The 17,559-nt window shown below is 48.0% G+C and overlaps 1 protein-coding gene across 1 annotated transcript; it reads left to right on the top strand.

Moving 5' to 3' along the window:
* The first annotated feature begins 9,453 nt into the window (after positions 1-9,453).
* On the top strand, positions 9,454-12,751 carry LOC139001544 (PRAME family member 12-like). The gene is made up of 3 exons (XM_070403058.1): positions 9,454-9,740; positions 10,457-11,053; positions 12,208-12,751. Exons 1-3 carry the CDS (start codon positions 9,454-9,456, stop codon positions 12,749-12,751), a joined length of 1,428 nt encoding a protein of 475 aa, XP_070259159.1.
* The last annotated feature ends 4,808 nt before the right edge of the window (positions 12,752-17,559 follow it).

The raw sequence follows: 17,559 nt of genomic DNA on the forward strand, positions 1-17,559 counted from the left end.
GGAATTTTAATTTCAATTTTCAATTGTTTGTTACTCATAGCTGGCATAGAAATACAAGGGACTGTTAGATATTCATCTTTATACTGTTCCTCTGCTGCATTCACGCAGTTCAGGAGGTGTGAGTGTGGATGCTGTAAGCTTTTCTCTAGAGATGTCTATGTTTGCAAATAAGGACAGTTCCTTCTTCCTTTATGATTTGTACCTCTTTTCTTTCTTGCATTGCCTTGTGCCTGATTCAAGGAGAAAGCATTCCATCCTTCCTGGTTAAGTGTGAATTTGGATCTAGGATTTTTTTTCTTTTTCTTTTTGTATTTCTGTTTGGCTCAAAAATTTTTTGAGATGGGCCTTTATCATATTGAGAAATTATCTTATATCCCCTTTTGGTAAGAGTTTTTAAAATATCACGAGTAGCTAATTGAATTTTGCCAGGTGCTTTTTTCCATCTTTGGAGATGATCATATGATATTTTTGTTTTTATTCTTAATTGTATTGATTGATTTTCAAACCTAAAACTGATCTTTGGTTCCTGGGATAAGCCTCTCTTGGTAATTAAATAGCAAAGTTCATGGGCACAGAGCACACAGCCTATGGTGCGCCTGCAAGTGCACTGTTACTATGATATTTCCTGTCAGCTTCTGGAAGCTGCCCTTGAATAACAAATCTCTGACCTGATAAGATTTAGCATTCACCAAACACCTCTAGGGAAGTGAGAAGGTCCCACCACTGCTCTCATGAGCCAGAATATTTCCTGAGTTATGACACACGTATCATGTAAGCAATGACACTATGGAGATTACCACGAAGCCATTGGGGACTGAGGACCTTTGAGGGTCTAATTGAACTGCCCTTTCTCCTCCCCACACGATGTGATCCCTGTCCAGCTGACCTTCTTCACCTCCCTGGGCCTTTGGTCTCCCCGACACTGTCCTCAGGAATATCCGGACCTGAGCCACTGAGATGGCATCACTGTGGCAGAGCTGACTTGGGAGAAAGGACACATAGTCCCAGGTGATGACAAAATGTCCTAGATGTTCATCATCGGGCTGCCTGCTCCCAAATGCAAAGCCCTTTCTGTGAAGATAATGAGCAGTTGTATCTGTGTGGGTCAGTGTGGCTCTCTCCTGGGCACCTGCATGTCCAGTGTGTTAGCTCAGTTTCCCAAGGAGAACCTGATGCGGGGATGCAGGCTCATAGGATTGATGGCGTGGGGGTGAAGGGGGCTCTAGGAGAACAGCCAGAGGGACACAGAGTTGGCAGAGGGAGGAGCCAAGCCAGGATGTGGTCCCAGCTTCCCCCTGACCCTGCAGGAGACTCAAGTGTGGAGTGAACCACAGAATGGGTGCCCCTGGAGGCCTAGCAGCTGGTTTATGGGATGCCTGGGGCAGGGATGACTAGGGGCTTCACTTCCATGGGAGTGAATCCTTACAAGATGTAGGAGCCAGGGGCCATTAACCATCTACACTCACAGCAGTTGGGCACAGGTGTGCCCAGTGCAGGGGTCTGGACAGGACTCTTTTTAAAATATATATTTTTATTGAGTTCAGAGATTAAGGGAGAGAGGGAGAGAGATGGAAACATCAGTGATTAATGCCGGGGTTCTTGTTTCAGCATTACAAAGGGTTCAGGAAATCTGGAGAAGGCTGTGCGTAGATTAATAAAGAGTCCAGAGACAAAGTATAATTTTGAAAGGCATTTGGGGGTCAGAGGGGCTTAGTTTAAAGCAAACTAAGTTCTAAGATGTAAGGTCTAAATTCTAAGATCTAAGGTCTCCTCGTCCCAGGACCCCATGCTTTTTATTAACACAATTTGTCCTGATTTGGGGCAGAGATGTACACTTCAAAGGGTATACACAAGCATTGTCAGAATGGGGGAATTAGCCAACGGCTGTTCAGGTATTTGGCCAGTAGGAGGCAATAACATGTAGATTAAGATGCCCTGAGCTGTCTGGCAGGCAAGCAGTAATCCCTTTTCAGGTTTGGGGAAATGCCCTCAGCCATTCCCAGATGCAGGGAATTGAGGCTCATTCCATGCTGGAATTGGTTTCTGGCAAGTGATGAGAGAGAATCATCGATTGGGCTGTCTCCTGCAGGTTCTATACTGGAGAGCAACCCCCAACCTTGGCATGTGCTTTGATGGAGAATTGAACCAGCAACCTCCCAGTGCATGGTAGGATACTCAACCACTGAGCGACACCAGCCAGGAAACAGGTAGATTTATTACAGAGCCCCCGACTCTTTTCCTATTTAGTCACTTTTCTAAAAGCCCTGCCCAAGGTGGGCCTCTGTGCCCAGACCCCAACCCATTCTGAGGCCTAAAGACCCATATTCTCCCCAAAGCTCAGCTTCTCCCCTCCTGACAGAGGGCCCTGAGCTGCCTCAGCTCCCCCAGCCTCAAAGGGGAAGCAGCTCCTGCCTCTCATCCTCCAGAACCTGCCACCAGCTGCCCGTCTCACATGTTCTGCCACTAAAACAATCAAATAACAAATAACAGTTGCTTCTTCCTCTTTGCAGGAAAATGAAAAGAACTATTCTATGAATTTTTTTCTTACTTTTTGTCACTTGCTACCACATTCTAGCAAATTATCAACCCGGAGCCCATTTGGCTCAGTGGGTGGAGCGCCAGCCTGTGGACTCAAGGTTCCGGGTTCCATTTCAGTCAAGGTCATGTACTGGTTGGGGGCATGATCCCTGGCCCTGGTACCAGTGCTTGCAGGAGGCAACCAATCAATGTGTCTCTTTCAATAGATGTTTCTCTCTCTCTTCCCCTCCTTTCCATCTCTCTAAATATCAATGGAAAATATATCCTCGAGTGAGGACTAGCAACACCAACAAAAAAAAAAAAGTTAAAATAAAATAAAATAAAAATAAAAAGTCAAGAAAAGAAATTGTCTAAGAGCCAAGATAGGACCTCCCTGGGATCAACTCCACTGTCGGCACCACCTTCCAGGACAGGTGCCCGAGGTGGTTACTAACTGTCACACCTGCTCATAGAAAAGGAACAGGCCTGGGGGTGACTGTCCCGAAAGCACACAGGGAATGAGTCCTCAGCTGGGATTTGAACCCAAGTACAGTACCCTGGGCATGCCTGCTTGGCCCTTGTGAAAAACTGCTTCTCTCTTCCAGGAAATGCCAGCAGAAACCCAGCTCAGGACTCACTGGGCACGTCTGGTTCTACTATGCATTTGGCTCATGGGCCCACATGTGTGTGGTTGGCAGTGATTTTGTTCTGCAGACAAATTCCATGATTCCTCGTGGAGGCAGCCTGCATTTGTGCTGTCCGTTTCCAGGAAAGCTCAGCTACAGGCATCAGCACTCACACTGGTGCCTCCTCTCCTCAATCCAGGGTCTGTTCAGTGGCGCTGTCTTCTCTATGTAACTCAGAGTTCCCCAGAGTCAGAGCCTGCCACACACACTGGGTGCTCAGGGGTGTCTGTAGGTTGAGTGACTGACAGAAGGATGAGGAACTAGAGGAAGGCTGTGCAGGCCAGGAGCTCCACATGGCAGCAATGGGCTGGCCACAGCTGACCTCTCTCACACCACCAAGAGCCACCCATTCATTCCACAGATGTCTAAGGAGCCATCATTGCTCGATGGCTTCAAAGAGCCTCTGGTCCTGCAGACCACAAGGATGTTAGACAAATACAGAACAGAGTGATATTGGGGGACAGGCTTACTGAAATGGGGACATTGGGAGCTGGTGGTCATAACGGAGATGATTGGGGGTATGGTGAATGCTGGGGTCCAACCCCAGTGGGTCCAGGGGTCCCCAAAGGTGTGGACGGAGTCGGCGAAGAAGGAATGACACGGAGGCAGCGTTCAGTTGATCAGCATAGCGAGGTTCTCCCTCCAGGATCTCAAGCCAGGAACTCCAGCCAAGTTCGGTTGCCAGGTTCTTTAGCCAGGTTCTATCCAGGTTCTTTTGCCATGTTCTGTCTAGGTTCTCCAGTGAAGTTCTGTAGCCAGGTTCTGTCCAGGATCTTTTGCCATGTTCTCTGGCTAGGTTCTGGTTAGGATCTGATGTTTTTTGTCTTGTTACATCTGTATTTATATCAGCCGATTTTAATCCTGTCAATTTCTATTACAAAGGTTAGGGCGTTTCTTATCTCCATTCCAGGGAGTAAAGATTATGTAGCTTAACTACCCGCCTGGCACTTAATTAAGGGGTTGTATCCCCTCCCTAACCTCAGGGAAAAATCCCTACCTGGGGAAACAACTTTTCTTGGAGAGGTGACCTTGGTTAAAACACATAGCACCAAGAAGGTGAGCAAACATATTAAGAAACAGTATGCCATATATGCCAGGTCCCTTGAAACAGCAAGGATGGACCGGCTCCCGGCAGGTGAAGTGAAGGGGTGCCAAGAGGGCAGGAAAGGGGCCACGGAGACACGGTGTAGTGAGGGAAGGCACTTGCTGTCTGAGAAGGGTTCTCTGTGGAAGAATCCCGACCATCAGAAAAAACGTCACCTGGTGCCAGCTGCCATGATGTTGACAGGGTTAGGTGTGATTGGCCCATGTTTATTTCTCTCCCAGGCTGCAAGATCCCAAAGAGCCCATGCATCTACCTTCAGTGCCTTTCGGGCTAGAAAAGGTCTGACTCCCAGATCTGGCCTCTTGCCCTCTAATCACAGTTTTAGATTTAATCTTTTCCACCCAGTTGCTGAGCTAATCCCATCTTTCCCAGAGGAGACCCACCCTTTCCTCCTGGGAGGGACAGATGATGGAATCTCTCCCTTTGCCCTCTAGGATGGTACTGTCTGCCCTCCAGCTTGTCTCCTTTTAAGTCCTAAATTCACCCAGAGAAGAGTCTTTCTATTTCTCTTCTTTCCAAGAAAAAACACCCATCTGTTACATGGCCCTGGGTCATTCACAGGGTTCCATTAGGAGGAACCATCTCCACCCTGCCCAGCCCTTACCCCTGCTTCTCATGGTGCTCCTGACCTCACCTCCCTCAGTGAAGCCTTGGGGTCTAGAGGGACAGCCACATCCTCCATTGCCCACCACTTGCTCCCTGAGGAGCTCATGGTCTGCTATGTCACCTGACATAAAACCTAACGTGATGCATGGACACATTTTATTTGTTTTCTTGGGGATGGCCCCATTGAATTGTGGAGGCTGCTTTCACTCTGCAATGTTCTGATAGCTTTGATGTGGCCCAAACCCCAGCAACCATGCCCTCAGGTTGTGTTTTTTCCTATTTAACATCAGGAACCCATTACACCCTTCACTGTCTCACACTGAGGATTAAAACTATGGGCCATCAGTCAACTTCAGTCAGTGTCTGTGAAAGGAATTCATGAGCCAGGCCTCCACCTTGCCCCTCCCTAACTTTCTCTTAATCCATTCATCTGCAGAGAGGCAATAATCCCTTGAGAATAAAGGAATAGAGACCGAGGGTTCTGATTGGATGTTAGCATTTGAGAAGGTGTGTAAAAACCCCAGGCACCAGAGGAGAGATTCAGAGTCCTCCAGCTCTACAGAGAGTGCGGTTGTTCTCCACCAGGTCTGAGAGCTGAGCCCCAGCCAACCCGGTCACAGCAGGTAAGTTATCCACCTGAGCTAAGGCAGCTCAACTCATGGTGCCAAGAAAGTTGACCTGGCACAAAGAGCTTTCCTTTTAAAATTTTTTTTTATTTTTACAGACAAACAGATTGAAGGCATTGATTTTGCCTCTAAGTGTGGATTTGCCTGAATTCCAAACATATGGATTTGTGCTTTGGTTTATTTTTAAACTAGAGGCCTAGTGCACAAAAATTTGTGAACTCGGGGGGGGGGGGGGGGGGGGAAGGGGTCCCTCAGCCCGGCCTGTGCCGTCTTGCAGTCTGGGACCCCTCTGGGGATGACCACCTGCTGGCTTAGGCCAGCTCCCCGGGGGATTGGGCCTAAGCTGGCAATCAGACATCCCTCTGGCAGCCTGGCAGCCCTCAGGGGATGTCCACTTGCCAGCGGGTAGCAGACCTAAGCTGCAGTCCGACATCCTTAGTGCTGCTGAGGAGGCAGGAGAGGATCCCACCACCACCACTGTACTGGCAGCCATCAGCCTGGCTTGTGGCTGAGCAGAGCTCCCCTATGTGGGAGCAAACTGACCACCAGAGGGCAGCTCCTGCATTGAGCGACTGCCCCATGGTGGTCAGTGTGTGTCCTAGTGACCAGTCATTCCCAGTCTTTCTGCTGTTAGGGTCAGTTTGCATATTACCCTTTTACTATATAGGATAGAGGCCTGGTGCATGGGTGGGGGCTGGCTGGTTTGCCCTTAAGGGTGTCCCGGATCAGGGTGGGGGTCCCGCTGGGGTGCCTGGCCAGCCTCAGTGAGGGGCTGATAGCTGTTTGCAGCTGGTCACACCCTCTTCAGGGTAGGTGTCCCCACTGGGGTTCCTGGCCAGCCTGGATGAGGGGCTGATGGCTGTTTTCAGGCTGGCCACACCCCCTTTAGGGTGGGGGTCCCCACTGGGGTGCCTGGGCAGTCTGGGTGAGGGGCTGAGGGCCATTTTCAGGCTGGCCGGCGACTGAAGCTCCCAGCCTCTCCTTTTTATCTTTTTCTTTTTCTTTTTTTAAATTAAATCTTTATTGTTCAGATTATTACATTTGTTCTTGTTTTTCCCTCCATAGCTCCACTCCACCCAGTTCCCACCCCACCCTCCGCCCTCACCACCCACCCCCACTGTCCTCATCCATAGGTGCAAGATTTTTGTCCAGTCTCTTCCCACATCCCCCACACCCCTTTCCCCCGAAGAATAGTCAGTCCACTCCCTTTCTATGCCCCTGATTCTATTATAATCACCAGTTTATTCTGTTCATCAGATTATTTATTCACTTGGTTTTTAGATTAACTTGTTGATAGATGTGTATTTGTTGTTCATAATTTGTATCTTTACCTTTTTCTTCTTCTTCCTCTTTTTAAAGATACCTTTATTCATCACTTTGAATATTTCTTGCCACTCTCTTCTGGCCTGCAAAGTTTCTGTTGAGAAATCAGCTGACAGTCGTATGGGTACTCCCTTTTAGGTAACTGACTGTCTTTCTCTTGCTGCTTTTAAGATTCTCTCTTTGTCTTTTGCTCTTGGTATTTTGATTATGATATGTCTTGGTGTGGTCCTCTTTGGGTTCCTTTTGTTTGGGGTTCTCTGCACTTCCTGGACTTGTAAGTCTATTTCTTTCACGAGGTAGGAGAAGTTTTCTGCCATTATTTCTTCAAATAGGTTTTCAATATCTTGCTCTCTCTCATCTTCTGGCACCCCTATTATTCTGATGTTGGTATGCTTGAAGCTGTCCCAGAGGCTCCTTACACTATCTTCGTATTTTTGGATTCTTTTTTCATTTTGCTTTTCTGGTTGGGTGTTTTTTGCTTCTTCGAATTTCAAATCTTTGACTTAATTCTTGTGACCCTGTAGTCTCCTGTTGGGAGTCTGTATAATATTCTTTATTTCAGTCAGTGTATGCTTAATTTCTAGTTGGTCCTTTATCACAACCTCGAGTGTCTCACTAGATTTCTTGAGGGTCTCACTAAGTTTATCAGCGGTTTCTAGAAAATTCTTAAAAAACCTTAAAAGTGTGGTTTTGAACTCTATATCCAGTAGTTTGCTTTCCTCCATTTCTGTCATTTGTGTCCTTTTTCTTTGTCTTGGCATTTTTTATGCTTCGCTGTGTCGATAGAGTGGCTTTCTGTGCTAAGTGTCCTATAGGGCCCAGTGGCTCAGCCTCCCCAATTACCTGAGGTGGACACTCTTGGTGCACCCCCTTGTGGGCTATGTGCACAGTCTTGTTGTAGTTAAGCCTTGATTGTTATAGGTATCACTGGGAGGGATTGACCTCCAGGCCAATTGGCTATGAGAATCAGCTGTGTCTGCAGTGGGAGAACTTCTGTGCTAGAGACACCCCTTCGAGACAAGACTTGCTTCAGTGGGGCTTTGGTGCTCACTGAGTCTGCCCCCTGAGTGTGTCCTTTATGGATCCGAGGAGCTGCAATCTGAATGGTCCCATTCTGACCACCGGGCACACTGGCTCCTGGATCTCTATGGAGGTGCTAATCTAGCCACTTCCTGAGGCTATCCAGTAGGAGCCAGGCGTGAAGCAATGCAAGTTGCTGTGGAGCCTTAGGCCAGCTGCAGTTTGTTAGGTAATTTTCAGATTGCAAAATGGCCAGGCCTTACATATGCAAAAGCCTCTGTGCATGGCTTGGGCAGGGCAGCGTCCCACGGCATCAACAAGGGTGGAGTGAGCAGTTATGGCTGCTCTCAGTCCTGCCCTCAGGCTCCGCTTCTCAGTGTCCTGGCAATCGCTGCAAGCACCTTCGAGAGAAAGCTGCCCTCGAGTTCCAACCAATGCCAGACAGTCCCGTTTCTCCCGTATAAGTCGGGTCCCCAGAGACTCGCCCGAAACTGGAGCTCAGAGCTTGAGACTCCCTCCCGATTGAAAAACACAACCATATCCTTAGCCACCAGCCCTCTCCGCATACACCTCCATACCTCTGTACTTTACTTCTGCACCACACCTCCTCTGAGTCTCAGTGTGCTTTTCTCTTTCCTTCTAGTTGTAGAATTTTCACTCAGCCAGCCTTCCTGTGGTTCTGGATGGTATCCCTTTCGTCTTTTAGTTGTATTCTTGAAGTGGTTGTGCGAGGCAGCAATCTCCGGTGTTTACCTATGCCGCCATCTTGGTTTCTCTCTTTTTTTTAATTATGGGATTTATTTACCTTCTATAATTGTAACTTTGTTGTCATCACTGGAGCTGAGAGCGGGCTCCTGCTTGCTCCAGCTCTGGGGCCATGGCCTGCTGAAAGCCGGGGTTTGTTTAGCTTCTATAATTGAAACTTTGTTATTTCCGAGCTCAGAGCCGGGCCGCGGCAGTTGGGGAACCTTGGCTTCCTCCATCACTGGAGTAAGCAAGCCTCCTGCTCGCTTCAGCTGCGTGCCTGCAGGCCGCCATCTTGGTTGGGTTAATTTGCATACCACGCTGATTAGCCAATGGGAGGCGTAGCAAAGGTACGGTCAACTACCATGTTTGTCTATTATATTAATTGATGTCTAAGCAAGCTGATTCCCAGAACAACCCCCACTTACTAATGAAACCATCTTAACTGTGATTTCATTTCTGGAAATTTTAAATATTCAGTTTGTGTCCCTTGATTGGTCTGAATCTCTTCCCCAAAAAAGGTGGGGGTCAGCTTTATATTCCTGAGTAACTGCTTCCCAGTCAGACAGGAATGACAGATATGGGTGCTTCGGAGATGCTTGTCCTGGGGCCTGCAAGAGAGACCTATGGCTCTTCAGTCACTGAGCCCAGAATGAGATTCACTAAACTGAGGCTCTCTCCTTTGCTAGGCAGTGGCTTTGGCCCTGAGTTGATTCCTCTGATGGATGGGGAGTGAGTTGATGGGGAGTCAGTCAAATGCTTGGCGTGACAAGGATGCCTTGTTTTCTAGACTTTTCCGCAGGATTCCTTTCTGAGCACCTAGAAGATGAGCATCCAGACCCCACCCACACTCCTGCAGCTGGCAGTAGAGAGCCTGCTGAGGGACCAGGCCTCAGCCATCTCAGCTCTGGAGTACTTGCCTGCTGAGCTCTTCCCACCGCTGTTCATTCAAGCCTACCGTAGGAGAATCTGGCATCCCCTGACGGCGATGGTGCGTGCCTGGCCCTTCACTCTCCTCCCTCTGGGGGGCCTGATGCAGCTGCCTCCGGTCATGGTCTTAAAAGCCATGTTGGATGAGCTAGACGTTCTGCTTGCCCAGAAGGTTCGGCCTAGGTAAGGCTGCTCCAGGTGCATGGTAGGGTCATGGGCATCCCAGAAACAGTGAGGGTCAGGGCATGTGGAAGACCTAAGGGTGGACCCTTGTTTCTGATGGTGACAAAGAGGCGCAGGGAGCCCTTGCACACTACAAAGCTCACTGTGGGAAGTGGAGGACAGCCTACTGGGCAGGGCCACCTGCAAAACCTGCCCTGCCTCCTCCCAGTGGTACTTAAAGGTGCTCCAAGTGCTGAGCAGGAGGGATGGAAGGGAAGGAGATGAGCAAAGCAAAGCAGTGGGAAGAGGAGGGCATGGGAGAAGCTGTCCCTGGGATTCAAAGTAGTGGGGGTGGAATCTGATTGTGGCCTCAACTCAGATGCTCAGTCTCATTCTTCCCTGCCCTCATTCAGTTGATCTTTTTTGAAAAACATTTTTTCATTGATTTCAGAGAGGAAGCAAGAGATTGAGATAGAAGCATCAATGATGAGAGAGAATCATTGATCGGCTGTCTCCTGAACACACACACACACACACACACACACACACACACACACTCCCCCACCCACTGGGCATTGAGCCTGCAACGCAGGCATGTACCCTGACTGGGCATTGAACTGTGACCTCCTGGTTCATAGGTAGATGCTCAACCACTGAGACACACTGACCATAAAGCATGTCAGCCATTGCCCTGTTGACTTGGAAGGATCTCAGCTAATGTCCTGCTTTCCCCACAGGAGGTGGAAACTGCGGGTGCTGGATTTCAGGAACACGGGTGCCAACTTCTGGAGAATGTGGTGTGGAGACAGCACCCAGAAGTGCTCACTGACGGGCCCAGTGGCTGTGCACATCTCCAGCCCCAACATGGAGCACCCCTTGGCTCCCTTGGAGGTGTTCCTAGACCTTGACTTCAATAAAAGGGACCGGGATAAGTTTTTCATGTACATCATCCAATGGGCCCAGCAGAGGAAAGAGTTGGTCCACCTGTCCTGCAAGACGCTGAGGTTTTTTGATGTGCCCTTGGAGAGGGCCAGGAAAGTCCTGGATGCAATGCAGCTGGACTGCATCCAGGAGGTGGAAGTGGACTACACCTGGGACCTGACCACCCTGGGGACATTTGCTCTCTACCTGGGTCAGATGAGTAACCTGCAGAGACTCTCTCTCTCCCACATCATCCTGTTGGCCGAGGAGGAAGAGGATTGGAACAGGAAACAGCAGGAGGAGCAGCGATCCTTTTCCCAATTCCTCTCTCAGATGCTCAGGCTGCGGCACCTCCGAGACCTCAACATGGAGTTTCCCTTCTTCCTCCAAGGCCGTCTGGACCAGATGCTCAGGTGAGCTGTGTACAGTAGACGCAGCCCCAGAATGTGAAGGGAATGGTCTTGTTTTCTGCTTTGGTGTTACCCTGTGAGCACCTTAGGGAAGCTTGTTTTGAAATCCGCCTGTCAGCAGGGGTAGCAGAACTGGCTCAATGAGTGTCCCAGGGAGCCTGGGTCTGTGAGTGCTTCCTTAGGGAGAGATGTGTAAGTGTCCGGGACTTAGGAAGAGGGAGGGAGGAGGAAAAGCCACATCGCATGGAGCATTTCCAGACAGAAGCTCTGTGCCCACCGGCCATGTGAACACACGTGAGCCTGTCTCAGCTGTCAGAGGTGCTCGTGGGCTCCAGGAAGGTCATTAGTACAAAGGAAAGGCAGGATCCCGCAGCTAAGGGAGCAGGAGGGAAAGATCTGGAAAGAATGACCGGTGGTTTGTGGTGGAAGTCGCCTCTGAGGACTGGCCTCCCAGTTGTTGCTGCAGATTCTTCCTCTGGTCACTCTCTCCCTTTTCTTTAAATCCTCACTGGAGAATATTTTTCCTTTGGTTTTTAGGGAGTGAAATGGAGGGGAACAGAGAGAGACAAATACCGATATGAGAGAGAGATGATTGGTTGCTCCCAGCACATGACCAAACCCGGCCTGGCATTGAGCCTGCAAATGGGATCCGTGCCCTTGATCATGAGTCAAACCTGAGACCCTTCAATCAAAAGTGAAATCTCTGTGCACTGAGTCAAACCAGCTGGGGCCAGGTTGTTCCTCAGGCATTAGATGAAAGAGCCTCCTGTGGCCCAGAGGTTTGGTGCCTGGAGCCAAGCAATGGACAGAAGGAAGCCTGCATTGAGAGCATTCTTGGCTTTGACCCCCAAACTTAACATTCACGGATGCCTGCCCTTGACCTAACAATGTGAGGCTCTCTAAGCAGGTTCCCGTGGTTTTCCTTATGTCCAGTCACCCTCCAGAGTGCAGTGCTCTGCTTGGCAGCTGAGGAAAGGAAGCTCTGGAGATGTCGTGAACTTGACCCAGTCTAAAAGGAGACTGGGTGTCATGGCACAGGCCTTCATCAGATTGTCAGGACAGTCCTGGGCTTGCACAAATCGGTCTCCTTCCAACTGGAAGCCCCCCTCTTTTTACTACCGCCATCCCCAGGAACTAATCGCTCCATCTCTCCCCAGGTGCCTGCAGACCCCCTTGGACAAACTCTCCATATGGCGTTGCTGGCAGCTGACAGATTCAGACCTGACACACCTGTTCCAGTGTCCCAACCTCAGGCAGCTGAAGTCCCTGCATCTGTATGGCGCCGACCTCACCGATTTTAGTCCCGAGCCCCTCCGAGCTCTGCTGGAGGCAGTGACACCCACCCTCCAGGACCTGCAACTAGAAGACTGTGAGATGGTGGACTCCCACGTCGAGGCCATCCTGCCTGCCCTGAGCCACTGTCACCAGCTCAGGAAGTTCACCATCTCTAAGAACGACTTTTCCATGGCCACTGTGGAGAAGCTGCTGCGCCACACAGCCGGGCTGTGCAGTTTAGAGTTCGAGTTGTACCCCGTCCCTCTGGAGTGTTACACGACCCAAGAGACTGTTGACCAGGAGAGAGTTGCCCTGATCCGGGCTGAGCTCACGGGGATACTGAGGGAGTTAGGAAAACCCAGGACCATCCGTCTTCACGCCAAGTATTTTAGCTCTAGGGAGTTTTATCTTGTGGTATTTTCATGACATGGAGCCCATGGTGTGCCCCTGTAGTGACCCTGCTCACCAGGTGCACCTAACAAGGGTTTCCTTCTGGGCCCCTGGAACCTGAAACCTCGGGCTGGGGTGCAGTATGTGGGGCCACTCATGTTTCATATTCATGCTCAGTGTGAATGGGGAAAGGGACGGACCCAGCCCAGGTACAGGATTGCAGGGACAAAGGTTGGGGAGTTCATGGGACCTCAAAGGCAAAGTGTCCTACTATCAGAGTTATGAATCTGATTTGCTTGGGGAGGGGTTGGTCATTTAGGCTCGAGGTGCATTGTGGGAGTTAATCCTCAGGTTGGAAAGGAATGATCAGAAATAAAGACAATTTCAAAGGCCACCTTCCGGTCCTCTGTCATGTATAAACCTGTCTCCCCGCTTTACACCTCAGTTGCTGATGAGAAAGGTGTTGAGGGCTCAGGATCAGGCACTGGAGCTGCTGGGATGCGTTTCGGCTGCAGGGCTCAGCACCATTTTATCACTCCCTCCAGGTTTTTCCTTCTCCCTGGGCGTCTCTGACCTCAATGTGGCTGCTCAGTGGGTGGATACAATGCTACTGTCTACGTGGTCCACTAACCACTGAAGTGACGGGGACTTGCTTCTGGCTCTGAACCTGTATGTGAGTAGTCCTCATGGTGCTGCTGGTGAACCCACAACTCTTAGGAATTGTGCCAGAGGGGTTCAGCGCACGAGGCAGAGCCCCCAGTTCAGCGTACGAAGCAGGGCCCCCAGTTCCAAAGGGCTTGTCCACACAGCAGAGGAACAGAGCTACTGTGGCCTCCTAGCCCATGCCTGTCAGCCTGGTGTTGAGGAATTAACCTGCTTGCAGCCAGGAAAATCATCCAAATTCCTTTGACCAAAATACTAAAGTTATTCGGGAACATAAGACTTTGCCTTTGTATTTTTTACCACATTGAAATATAACTCTGGGGAGGGAGAGAGAATGGTCATATTGATGGGGAATTGGCGTTATTCTAATAACTTCTCCTGTCTCTCTCTACAGAGGAAGCCTAGTGTATCATGTTTTGAAGTCAGTCTGTCAGGATGGGTAACAGAAGAACTGGGTAAATGGGTGAGGTACTGCCTGTGCTAGGTACCTCTATTAGACAGTGTTCTCCGCACGAACCCACAGGGTCTACATGGACTTATGTAAGACATTTATAGAAATAGGCTCATACGTTGAGCCCTATCATCTGTGCTTTACTAATTGGAGAACCAGTAAAGCCAATGGTATCACTCAGTCTAAATCTGGAGGTCTGAGAACCAGGGAGCGCATGGTGTAACTTCCAGTCAGAGGCCAAAGGCCTGAGAATAAAGGGCAGCTGGTGTAAAGCCTAGAGTTTGAAGCCTTGAGAACCAGGAACTCCAATGTTCACGGGCAGGTATATATAGCCATCTCACACCTGGCTGGCACGGCTCAGTGGTTGAGCTTCAACTATAAACCAGGAGGTCACGGTTCTATTCTCTGTCAAGGCACAAGAGGCATCTGACAAGTGATCCTCTCTCATCACTGATATTTCTATTATCCCTGTCTCTTCCTCTCTGAAATCCAAGACGTGTATGTGTGTGAATATGTGTGTGTTTGTGTGTAAAGATGGACATCTCAACCAAAGAAAAGAGAATTCATTCTTCTTTTCTCTTTCTATTCCTCTTGTTTCCCCAGAATTAGGAGGAAGACCACCAGCACTGTAAGATCTCCTTACTCAGCTACTGAATCCAAAGCTAGCCCCATCCATTCACACCCTATTTTACCAGCTACCTGGGCAACCCTTATTGCTGTCAAGTTGACAGATAAAATTAACCCTTCACAATGACCCTAATCAAAGGGCATCCAAATGAAGACTTCAAGCTGAGGTTTCAGGGGCTGGTGCTTTTTGGTATGTAGACCTTAGGCAAGAACTCAATAAGCTGGTGCTCACCCAGCTTATTGGATGCTTGTAAGATCCAAAGAGATGGTGCATGTTGAGGGCATGGCATTGGGCCTGGCATAGAATTAGATCTCAATAAATAGGTGTTTCCTTCTTTTTCCTCCCAGCAGAAGGCTCCTGTGGTAGGGGTGGGGGTTGGGATGTGGGGAGTGGTGGGTAAGGGTGGGGTTATAGAGTAAAGATTGATTATCAGGAAAAAAAAAAGGTGCAGATCTAGGGTGTGCCTCTCTACCACAGCCAAGGGTGAATCTGAGGAAGGGCAGTGAAGGATTGAAGAAAAGACAGACAAGAGAATACAACGGGGGCTCAGTTGATCTCCCATGCCTGGATGAGGACACAAAACACCCAGCCTGCAAGCTGATGCTTTATCTTATAGTCTGATTAAAATAAGAGTAGATTAACATGTATACAAATGTTCTTCTTTTGACAACACTTGCTGCACCTCCCACAGCACATTAGCTACTTAGGAAGGAATTAGGGAGATCAGGCTTAATTGTGGTAGGAGAGCTCTGCCCTCCAGGCTGGGACTTGTTTGTGGCTCTGCCACAAGTAAGCCTGTGGCTTGACCCTAGAGCCGCTCCATACACTCAGGATGCCTGTGCCACTGGCTGCTCCGAGCAGATGACATGTTAGTGTTGCAAGCAGGGCTGTACTATTGAGCATTTTTAAAATCTGCTAGTATGTAGATGCTACTTGAATATAAATATTTTTGTGGTGATTTATGTAAATGTTTGTGGTGATTTACGTAAATGTTAGGTGATTTATGTAAAAGTGCAGTTTAAAATGATAGCAGAATTTTACTACTTTTAAAGAATGCATGTGGATATTGCTTTAAAAATGTTTAACTGTGTTGGGAGACTCAAACTTTAAAACTGGTTTTAAAGATCAGTGATCAGGAATTGTTTCTTCTTTAAGTACATTGAGAATAATACTCTAGCTGGTTTTGTTCAGTGGATAGAGTGTCAGCCTGGGAAGTGAAGGGTCCTGGGTTTTATTTTGGTCAAGGACACGTACCTGGGTTGTAGGCTTCTGGGGCTGTTCATGAGGGCTGATCAGCGGTATATAGGAGGCAACCAATCCATATATCTCTCTGCAATTGGTGTTTCTGTCACTCCCTCTCCCTTCCACTACCCCAAACATCAATGGAAAAATATCCTCAAGTGAGGATTAAATAAAAAAATGAATGAATAAACAGATAAAATTATAGTAGTACATATGGAAAACTTTTTAAAAATCATTTAGAATAATAAAATTTTAGAGCTGGACATACTAGAAATAGCTTTTTAAAAGTAGACTTTATTGCCTAGCTGGTGTGTCTCAGTGGTTGAACTCTGACTTATGAACTAGGAGGTCATGGTTCAGTTCCCGGTCAGGGCATATACCACCGTTGCCAGCTCAATCCCCTGTGTGCAGCCTACAGGAGGCAGCCAATCAATGATTCACTCTCATCGGTGATGTTTCTACTCGAATCCTTCCCCCTTCCATTATGAGATTAATACAACTATTTTAAAAATTAGATTTTATTTATCAGAGCAGTTTCAGGTTCACTGGGAAATTTTGCAGAAGGTAGAGAGTTCCCCTAGACCCTTGTTCCTCCACACTCACAGCCTCCCCACCACCCACACCCCCCACACCCCTCACTGGGGGGTACATCTGTTACAATGGATGTACCTACACTGAGAGAGATTTTTCACCCAAAGTGATAAATGGTGATGGACGGAGACTTGCTTGGGGTGGAGAACACACAATATGGTAGACCGGTGATGTGTTGTAGATTTGTGCACCAGAAACCTGTATAATTTTGTTAGCCAGTAAAATCAATGAATACAAATCTATCAATCAATAAATTCAATACATTTTTTTAAAAAAAAGGAAACGGGGACATCAACAGTTCTTATAAAGTTCTTATAAAAGACTAAGCAGAAATAAAATAAGACTCTCAATTCTACAAATAAAAAAGGCTAATGGAATTTTGATTGGGATTGAATCTGTAGATTTATGGAAATTGACACCTTAACCATATCAAGCCTTTCAATATCTTTTCATTTATGTTGGTCCTCCTTAACTTCTGTCAGTCTGTTTTATAGTTTTTAGTGTATGGGTCTTGACCATATTTTATTACATTTATCCATAGTATTTCATGCTTTTGGATGCTGCTGCAAATGGAATTTTAATTTCAATTGTTTGTTACTCATAGCTGGCATAGAAATACAAGGGACTTTTAGATATAGATCTTTTAAAATATATATATTATTGATTTTTGAAGGAGAGGAAGGGAGAGGGATAGAGAGTTACAAACATCGATGAGAGAGACACACTGATCAGCTGCCCCTTACACACCTCCCTCTGGGGATGTGCCCATAACCAAGGTACATGCCCTTGACCAGAATCGAACCTGGGAACTTTCAGTCCCCAGGCCGACACTCTTATCCACTGAGCCAAACCGGTTAGGGCTAGATAGTGATCTTTATCCTGTTCCTCTGCTGAATTCATGCAGTTTGGGGCCGGGGTGTGGGGGGGGGGGGGTGTGGGGGGGGGGGGTCTGTAAGCTTTTCTCTAGAGATGTCTATGTTGTTTGCAAATAAGGACAGTTCCTTCTTCCTTTCTGATTTGTACGGCTTTTCTTTCTTGCATTGCCTTGTGCCTGATCCAAGGAGAAAGCATTCCATCCTTCCTGGTTAAGTGTGAATTTGGCTCTAGGATCTTTTTTCTTTTTATTTTGGGGTTTGTGTTTGGCTCTAGGATTTTTTAGATGGGCCTTTATCATATTGAGAAATTATCTTATATCCCCTTTTGCTGAGAGTTTTCAAAATATCCTGAATAGCTAACTGAATTTTGTCAAATGTTTTTTCCAGTCTTTGG

The sequence above is a fragment of the Myotis yumanensis genome, unplaced genomic scaffold, assembly GCF_028538775.1.
Source record: "Myotis yumanensis isolate MYYU_CA2020_CCGP unplaced genomic scaffold, mMyoYum1.0.hap1 SCAF_2, whole genome shotgun sequence".
In the NCBI taxonomy this organism is placed as follows: domain Eukaryota; kingdom Metazoa; phylum Chordata; class Mammalia; order Chiroptera; family Vespertilionidae; genus Myotis; species Myotis yumanensis.

Bases quoted from the DNA above. Each gene is read 5' to 3' on its own strand.
- LOC139001544 (XM_070403058.1), top strand. From the start codon at position 9,454: ATGAGCATCCAGACCCCACCCACACTCCTGCAGCTGGCAGTAGAGAGC. The intron at 9,741-10,456 runs GTAAGGCTGCTC...CTTTCCCCACAG, and splicing joins GCCCAGAAGGTTCGGCCTAG to GAGGTGGAAACTGCGGGTGC. The intron at 11,054-12,207 runs GTGAGCTGTGTA...ATCTCTCCCCAG, and splicing joins CGTCTGGACCAGATGCTCAG to GTGCCTGCAGACCCCCTTGG.